Genomic DNA, 9320 nt, shown 5'->3' on the forward strand with positions numbered 1-9320 from the left:
TGAAGGTGTTTCGTACTTTTAAACTTCTTTGTCCACGGATGCGGCGCCGCGCCGGCGCCACGGTGAGTCGGTACGGTACGGTGACCACTCTCATGACGTAACATCATTGTTGTTTGAAAGCTTTTTTTTCTCAGTTCAACTATTGTGCAAAGATGTGTTGAAAACAGGCAACAGCAGAGGGATGTTTTGTTTGAAACGATGAAACTTTGAAAGGAACTGTGTTGTAGTTCGACGACTGTGTATGCGATGGCTTCTAACAAGGAAACAGCAGTCTCCCCACAAACAGCTGCAGAAACCTCAGCAGCATCGTTTGTTCCTCGGGAATATGAAACGGACAGCGGAGGTATAAATAGCAGTTAGGACGTAGAGGCTGTAGGCGACACATTTGATCCTGCTTACTTACTTCTACTTTCTTTCGATCTTGTTTAATTTTAAATGTCGTTCTTCAGTACCGTTATTGCTGAGAGGTGACATTTGCGAGGCGGACCTGCCTAAAACTGTAACTGTGCTCAAGACGTCGAAGGGGGCTCGTGTATTCCTGGTAGGAACTGCCCACTTCAGCCCTGAGAGCTGTGATGATGTCACAAAGGTACATTGCAATGAATGTTCTGCAGTAAAATAATGTTCATTGGTTCATTCATCTACGTATTATGCCTGTACAATCATGTACGTTGAGATACCCACACACGCACGCACTCACACCATTGACCACACACACACATACACATACACACACACGCACACCACCATCCACACGCACATACTGTAATGTCGCGTATAAAAGCATGTCCCATAATAGAAGTATGACTTGAATAATCAAATAGAAGGCAAATTTTCGAAGCGCGCCTTGACACAGAAGCACGGTTTGAATAGAAGCCTTGCACAGTGCATGTGTGACAGTACTCCCCTGTACACTGTACCAGTAGACTGTAGTCCACAGTGAGGGGATGCATCACTGCATGCAAGGGGCAAAGCGTGCGATACGTAGACGCAGTTTTCGAATAGAAGCATAATCTGAATTCAACATGGCGTGAACCCCGGCTTATACGGCCGTAAGCACCTGCTTTTTTACACAACACTACGATGCACATACACGCACACACCATGTATACGCCCGTCGCAAGAGAAGCACGCAAACTTTCATATGCACTGGATGTGCACCCACAAATTTTAACGCACACACACATGACATCCGTCGAGCTACCCATTCACTCTGCTACTTGGAAAACATGTTATGGATTGCAAATTCCTGTACAGTAGTCGTAGGGGAAAGAGTTAAGTGGGCATTGTGTGTGTCGATATCCTATTCCCTATTTTCTTAAAAAGAATGATCCCAGACCAGAGTATAGTCATGTGTACCATTGGGTTTTAAATGCAGTTCTCAAGTACTTCTTGTATGTGTGTCCTGTTTGTTCTGTTGCATAGACAATGCAGCTGTGTCAGCCGGATATACTCATGCTGGAGATATGTGAGTCGCGTAGTTCTCTTCTACAGCTCACTGATGAGGAGGTGAATGCTGCAGAGGCAGATACAGACTCGGCCGGCAGTTGGGACTTGATGAGACGCTTTATAGAGCAGGTAAGAAGTGCTGCAAAGAACGGCCGGGACAAGCAGGCTAGAAAAAGTACGTTACAACCATCAAGAGTACATAACCTGTGTGCAACTCGACAATCTATCATCAGTCCACGGCGGATTTTTTTATGACATTGGTCTTTCCCCGTCCAGTTGGGTCACTAATACCACCATCTGTAGCCAGAGACCCAAAAATGCAAAGACCTTGTACACCACGAATACAGTAGTCGATGCAGAATGGTGGAGGGTACATCCATGTGTCCTGAAGCTGATGAACTGACAACTTATTTACATGGGAAGCACAGAAAGGCATCCACACTTGATCATACTTCTGCTGAAAAATGGCGCAATAAAAAAAATTATAAAACCGTTCTTCCGTGGAGAGTCCATTACAGCTCAAGATAGGAGCTGCACACTCTTGGTTGTGTAGTCTCACAATCATCAATTGAGTATTAACTGTGGCAAGTATAACCTGAAAGATAAGAACTCCCCAGCTCTAGACTGGCTGACCTTGCTTTTTCAGACATGCATAATCACTGCAGAGAGTGTATCATCGCTGTGGACACGGGCATGGAACAAGACAAGAATTCTGCTTGCACCTCTCTCGCCTTGAATCTAGACTAGTTATGATGATGATGACCGAAGTTCTAGTACGTGTAGTACCGTGCATGTAGTGTAATTGGTTTTTTGTTATGTTTTGTGTTGTGGACGGATGCTAGTACGTGTGCAGTACCGTACAGTACATTTTAGTGTAAGGGGCCGTCCATAATTATCGATCTTTTACACGAAGAGAAAAAGTTTCGTTTATGGGTGGGTGGGTCAAGGGGAGTTTCGTTATGAAAAAGATTGATATGTGAGACCTCAAGGCATTCTTGCTGTCAAGTCAATCTATTTTTCGTCCAGGGTGGGTGGGTGGGTGGGGGAGGGTCCTAACTAAACTTTTTCGTTTCGTGAAAATTATCGATAATGCCGGATAGCCCCTAATCAGGTTTCTTGTTATGTTTTATTATGTGTTTGTGTTGCAGAAGGGTGCCGTGCAAGGCTGTTTCCAATACTTTTTGACGCGATTGACTCGGAGACTATCTGCCCGGCTTGGTCGCATGGCCGGAGGAGAGTTCAGAGCTGGATACATAGCGGTAGGAAGTGATGCTGCTGCTTGCTCACTACCTGATTGATTTCTAGTTGTGGAGATTTACAGGCTAACTTGCTTCTTTGATGACGATTTAGAGGGCATGGCACAATTGTCATAATTCATGTAGATGTAACGGATGCATTGACTGATACTACATATACATGGCTCTGCTGTTTGGTTTTTTAGGCAAAGAAAATTCCCCATTGTCGTTTTCATCTTGGAGATCGTCCAATACAAGTAAGTGATTTTAAAATCTGACATGCAGCCATACTTCAAAATTTGTTGTGTGCTAGTATACATACTAGGCAAGATGAATGCCAATGTACCATATTTCCAGGAGTGCAATGCCCCGTCCCCACCTTCGGGCATAATTTGGGCCACCTAAGGTACACTTGATATATCACTTTTCGTATCCGGAGTATAATAAGCGATGTTGAGCCTTAACTAGTCCATCCAAATTATTCACTGTACTTCAGCCAGTGAAGTGCAGTATAATTTGTCTGCATTTTTAATCGGTTGATGACTTTACTGTCTTTAGTATTGTGGGGGAGGGTGTGCACGTGTATGTGTTTTTCTCGTACAAGTACTCTGTTTAAATGATGTTAGTTATGCTTTTGTGTGTTCTCTGCCTGTCTCTCTTTGTCTCTCTCTCTGTGTCTGTCTCTCTCTGTCTGTCTGTCTGTCTGTCTCTCTCTCTCTGTCTGTGTGTGTGTGTGTGTGTCTCTCTCTCTCTCTCTCTCTCTTCAGGTGACATTTTCCCGGCTTCTTGGTCAGTTATCCGCATTTCAAAAGATCCGTCTCTTTTTTCACATCCTTAGAACTGAGATCAACGTAACGTAAGTAAATGTGCATACCCTTTGCCATTTTTTTGTAGTGCTCATTGTTCATGTGATCTGTGGTGGGGCTGAGCGAAAAACCATTCTATAAGTACAGTATGTTGCTGCTCTTCTTTTCTAGGCCTGCGTGTCTGTAATTCGCTTATTTCCCATACATTACAAGCCTTTCCTTTGCAAAGACACGTGCTGAAGTTGATGTGACAGTTGCACAGCTTTGGGTTTGTTGCGTCGTTGGTCTATCATGCAGTACATGTGACCTGGTTTGTTTGATATTTCTACAGGCCAGAGGATGTAGAGGAGTACAAGAACAAGGACCTCCTCGAGAAGCTGCTGGTTGAGCTCGGCGAGCAGTTTCCGACGGTGGTGGAAGTTCTTGTGAACGAGAGAGATCGCTACATGGCGTTTCAATTGCAGTGCCTGTGTCGTCAACAGCCGCAACGGGAATATGGCAATAACGTTGTCAAGTTTGGTAGGTTGTCTGCTACCCCTTACCCTTGTTTACTTTCATAGCTTTGTACTCATATTCGTTATTCAACTCGTTTGTTGTGAAAGCCTCCTTCAGCATAATGTGTGCTGGCTGGGAGCAGTTGTAACTTGTAATGCGATCTGCATGTACTTACAGAGGGTGCTGTTTTTCTGCAACCCTACTGTCATGAATTGTGAAAGGGGTGTGTTGCTAAGAATCAATATAATCATAATGTGTGCATGTTCAGTATGTCAGCAATTTCCTTTTATTGTGGACCTGTAGATGGTGAAGCACCTGTCATTGTGGCGGTAGTCGGTATTGGACATGCCAAAGGAATCTCCCAGTACTTCTACGAGCCAATCACCAATATTCGAGAGCTAGCAAGGTGAGTTTGCAGGGTGTACAGTCATTGTGCCATCATTCAACATTGAGCCTCTCTTCTGTACCGCATTATGCGTACAGTGCTGCTCAATGAAATCCAACCGTGTGAGTCAAGTTTCCACCTTGCACCAGTTCCTATCCCAGTGTTCACGGGTATAGGACTGCACAGCGACCCGATTGGCATTGACTCGCTTGGTCGGATTTCATTGAGCAGCACTGTATACACACACACACACACACACACACACACACACACACACACACACACACACACACACTTTGTATCCTTCCTGCCTGGCAGTCTTGGAAGAAGGAGTGCGTTGTCACTGGGCTGTAGTAAGTTCATTCAATTGCTGCTTATGCACTTTCATATCAGGCGTGGACTTTTGGCAAGCACCATGTTATTGGTTACATGTCATGCATGGTGTTCATACCAGTATTACTTTTGCTTTGTCTGCAGCGTTCCCCGGCCTGTCCCTGCATCAAGGTTATGGGTATATACGAAAAGAACAGCGTTCTACGGCCTCGTTTTCTACGGTGCCTATCGAGTTGGCCGTAGATTCATGCCGGCTGTTGCAATCGGCTGGGCATCTTCACTCTACGGGAATATCACAAGGCTCATGGTTAGATGACGTGAATAGATAGCTGTCTGATGTATGAAACTATTAGTCTCATAGGCACCTCCGACCTGTCATTAGGTCGGCGTTTTGAAATCTCTTATAATACAATGCTCTTGAAGTAGTCCCGGTGTATGTGTGTGTGGTCTGTGGGTACAGTTCATGCGCTGACATGTGTAATAGCTCACTGCCATTCATTTTATCAGCAGTTGCTGTTGGTGCTGGGAAGCGCTCAGGTGTACAAAGCCCATGAAATTATGTATGTCTTCTAAACTATTCTGCTGACTGCCTACTTACTGTAGCCTTTAGTTTTGCCCCATGTCAGTTTTTTACTCCGTGATAACACATTTTTTGTTAGAGACTTTGGTAATCATTGGCTTTCAATAGTTTTTTGAAATCAATTTTTAGGAATGCTACTCAATCCGCTTTTCCAGTGATGATCCAAATGATTGGTCCCCAGTTCACACCTGAAGCACCGATGTGTATTTATATTTATATTAAGGAGAATGGAATGCTCTGTGTTGGTACGTACTTGCCTTCACTCTGTTGAAATACCAGTGAGCAAATCTGCTCTTCTCATTCCCTGTGCTTGTTTTGCCTGAACTTGTGTCGGTGTCTGGAATGATACCATAAAAGTCCGTAAATAAGTATCCGCCCGGAATAAATACCCCTCCATAAAAAGATACCCCCTCCATCCGTTTCACTTTGTCTCTTGAAGTAAAGTTCAGCCCGATAAACATACTGCCCGAAATAATTACCGGTACGGACCGCACATGCAGCGCGTAGCACGTAACATGTACATGTACATGTAAAATGACTTCTCCACTACACACAAATCAAATCCGGAAGTTAGTTGGTGCCCGAAAGTTATTACGGGTCTGGCCACTAAATTCGAAAGTAAGTGCGTACTTATTCACGGACATTTACGGTACTAAGGCTGTGTTTACATGAAGCGTTTCAACCCAGGTTGAGTTCGACCCGGGTCAGATTTCAACCCGCCATGTACACAAAATGAATGGCGCAATTACATGACGCATTGCGCTTGACCCGGGTTGAAATCAACCCGGGTCAAGAAAATCGTACTTCTGTGCGTATCTCGCGCCAGGTTTGAACAGCACTGCAGATGCAAATTTCGCGCGAAAGGATTCACGTGACCATACAGGACTCTAGAAGTGGACTTTTTGGCGGCATATCAGTATTTCACCCGGGTCAACTGTCTTCATGTAAACGCTCACCTCTTTTGTCTATTGTACAGACTTCAACCCGGGGTGAACTCGACCCGGGTTGAAATTTCTCATGTAAACACAGCCTTTATAAAAAGTTCAACACTAAAGCCCGATTCACAATACAACTTTCTGCGGCACGACACGCGATTTGCGACAAGAAACTGCCTGTCGCAAGCTGTCGCAATGCACCTGTCGCAGAAGTTGAAGAAAGTTCAACTTTTGCGACACGCGACATACACAAATGGAGTACAGTTTCGACCCTGGGTGCACGTGCAGTGCACAGTACTACTTCTGCATGAGGATGTCGCAAACATGAAGAATATTGTGAACCGTGTGTCGCTGTCGCAGCTCGTCGCATGTGTCGCAAGTCGCTTGTCGCGTCGCAGAAAGTTGTATTGTGATTCGGCCTTAAAGTTGTATGCATGCTGCATGTACTTACCCACATGTTTACTTAAAGTAGCTTGGTACCACCATTGCATTGTGTCAAGAGTACATCAGCAAAAGTGTGCAGCGAGGGGCGATCTCTTGCACACGGTAGAACCTTTTCTACAGTTGCGCTCACTGACATCCGACCCAAAGTCCAAACCGGACGCCCTGGACCAGCTTCCGATTACATTACCATGATTACTGTACGTGTAGACGTGTACGTCAAGCAGCATTCGTAACGTTACCACTTCCAGGGCGTCATGGGCCATGCAAGTTGAGGGTGCCACATATGCACTGTGGTTCGGATTTCACCGAGCACAACTGTTTTTATTGCATCAGTCTTTCGAGGCTCACTGGTGGCATCAAGCATAGCCAGAGATCAGAAGTACGAAGAAAATACTTGCACAAAGGAGCTACGGTACAGCTACATAGCATATGCACCGCCTTCAGATGAACCGTGATGTACGAAATCTTCGCATACAAATTTATTAGGAAATATTCTTGATTTACAGCACTCGCCCACAGCAGCGAAGTCAAGGCATACACCACCATCATGTGAACGCTGAATGAGCCGGAGTTATAGAACGATCATAGTGAACATTTCGTTTCAGCATGGTCCTGCACATAAGCATGATGACTGCACGACTTGAGTAAAAACCTGTGAAATGCAACGGGACTTGCTTACTAGTACTAGGACACATCTCAGAATACTGGTACTCATCATATCAATATCATTCTAAATGTTTGGTTTCTGCTGAGGCAATGGTAGATAGCGGAATAGGAGATTCAGTCGTTCCTCATAGAATGACCCTCCTGGTTTAATATGACTTAAAAAAGGCCTTCAGTTCAGTTGGGCAGACAACGGATAGCAGAGACACAGGTCATTTGATCATGCCTCGCAATAATGATGCGGGTTTTCTCACTCTGGTAGTGGCGATATCGACGGCGTCTGAGCTGCAGAGCTATCAGAACTGCCATTTCCCTTCTGTTGCGGAACGTACGGAATCAGTGCCAACGGGTGCTCCTCGGCAGCGGCCAGTTTCGACGTGGCTGGGTCATGCAGTACTTTCGGCGCTTTGATATGGAATTTCTTCAGGCACTCGTGCAATGTGCCAGCTTCTCCAGTGTAAAATGCGCACATGGCATTCTGCAGTAATACCAGCTGCTTGCGTACCACCGCTGCCTCGTTCTGCTCCAAGAAGCGCACCCGAACAAGAAACTCACGACGCATCGCCCCGAACCTCTCTTGCCGCGGGCGGAATGCTTCCTCGGCCTGTCCCACTACTCGCCGACGATGTTCAACTGCTGCCCCCTTCGTCGCCTCCTTGACATACTCAAGGTCATTCCGATACGCGTCATACTCGATTCTCATTGCCTTGTACGCTGGAATCTGCGCTAACAGATCGTCAATCGCCACCTGGATCAGTGTCTTGATGTTATGGATGAAGCTCTCCAGAGCAGCAATAAGTAGCTGTTCTCGACTAGCAATGTGCATGTTAGCTACTGATGTCAGCTTCATCGTACCATGTAGACCGGTCGGTATTTTCGAATTGGCTAAAGACATTTCGTTCAGCAAATAGGAAAGCTCGCGCTGCGTTTCCGACATTGCCTTGAAGTTGGCTCGCATCCGCACCGCCTGCTGCAGCAACTTGATGTAGACAGCGCGGACAACTCGCATCTTGCCGACCCTGTCCGTAAGCTGAATGTCGACAGTGCGACCGGTCTTGCCCATCAATTCAAGTATGTACTGCTGAGAACAATGCAACTGCAGAGACGACCAGCGTTTGAAGTCCCACAGCCTCTCACCAATCGTCATACCTCCATTGCGTATCACGTGCAGTCCCTCATCTCCCTCAGGAAGTACGGGAATTTCATCCAGGTCGATATCCTCGTCACGTTCTTCGGTCATTATGGAACCTGATGCTGACGACTCTCCTACAGACGCCATCATTCCGGAGCGGCCAAACGGGTGTCCCTAACTTGGTGCACAGTACTGGTCACAGTAGACTCAAGTAGTAGTTTCCTCCTGACAGATAGAGCCAAGACGTCCACGACACTACTCTGAAACTTGTAGCCGCTGACGCACAGATCTGTGCTCTCGCGAGACGGAATGTGCAGACAGGAGGGCACCTTCGGCGCTACCAGAAACACAACGGCAGATAGACGGCAAGGGCTTTCTTTGCGTATGCACTTGCTAGTGAAGAACGTAAGCCGAATAAGACGGCTGGGACTGCGGCACTCCAACAAAGAAACCTTCTTTATGGTGGCCTCCGTCACCGCTCAGTTCTCGAGAGCTAGCCGTACATGTACCTTAGTTAGAGTTGAGGATACTACTACTAGTAGTAGTAGTCCTGATGAATGTTTTCTAGCAAACTAAAAATAAATCTAAGCCAGTGCAGAAGAGCTAGCAGTGCCTAGTGGTAAGTGCTAGAGCCAGAGGACAAACCTCAGGCACCTGGCATAAGTGTGGCAACGAGAGAGCTAGAGTCGCGGGATGCTTTCTGAGCACAAGCGCTCCTGCCAAGGCTGAAAGCACACACGCCAGGGAAGAGAGACTTGAGCAGATCCAAGCCCACCCGCTCCGCCAAAACCTGGCATCTACTCGCAGAATGCCTGAATGGAGCTCCCGGAGGGAGGTCTATCTGGGGTTTAGCAAACGAGCCT

General features: G+C 46.3%; 2 protein-coding genes across 2 annotated transcripts; one reads left to right on the top strand and one right to left on the bottom strand.

Moving 5' to 3' along the window:
- Positions 1-149: 149 nt before the first annotated feature.
- LOC135814487 (traB domain-containing protein-like) lies at positions 150-5586 on the top strand. Its single transcript, XM_065327610.1, has 9 exons — positions 150-343; positions 450-589; positions 1426-1578; positions 2598-2708; positions 2891-2941; positions 3452-3540; positions 3822-4009; positions 4289-4391; positions 4848-5586. The coding sequence occupies exons 1-9, from the start codon at positions 247-249 to the stop codon at positions 5017-5019; spliced, it is 1104 nt and encodes a 367-aa protein (XP_065183682.1). The 5' UTR covers positions 150-246; the 3' UTR covers positions 5020-5586.
- A 1346-nt stretch (positions 5587-6932) lies between these two features.
- LOC135814488 (arfaptin-1-like) lies at positions 6933-9320 on the bottom strand. Its single transcript, XM_065327611.1, has one exon. It carries the CDS (start codon positions 8605-8607, stop codon positions 7576-7578), a length of 1032 nt encoding a protein of 343 aa, XP_065183683.1. The 5' UTR covers positions 8608-9320; the 3' UTR covers positions 6933-7575.

The sequence above is a fragment of the Sycon ciliatum genome, chromosome 4 (assembly GCF_964019385.1).
Source record: "Sycon ciliatum chromosome 4, ocSycCili1.1, whole genome shotgun sequence".
NCBI classification, from domain to species: Eukaryota; Metazoa; Porifera; class Calcarea; order Leucosolenida; family Sycettidae; genus Sycon; species Sycon ciliatum.

What these genes read in the sequence shown, in the direction of transcription:
- LOC135814487 (XM_065327610.1), top strand. Translation starts at nt 247, where the DNA reads ATGGCTTCTAACAAGGAAACAGCAGTCTCCCCACAAACAGCTGCAGAA. An exon ending in TCAGAGCTGGATACATAGCG is followed by an intron (nt 2,709 to 2,890) that starts GTAGGAAGTGAT and finishes TTGGTTTTTTAG; the next exon opens with GCAAAGAAAATTCCCCATTG. An exon ending in AGAACTGAGATCAACGTAAC is followed by an intron (nt 3,541 to 3,821) that starts GTAAGTAAATGT and finishes ATATTTCTACAG; the next exon opens with GCCAGAGGATGTAGAGGAGT.
- LOC135814488 (XM_065327611.1), bottom strand. Translation starts at nt 8,607, where the DNA reads ATGATGGCGTCTGTAGGAGAGTCGTCAGCATCAGGTTCCATAATGACC.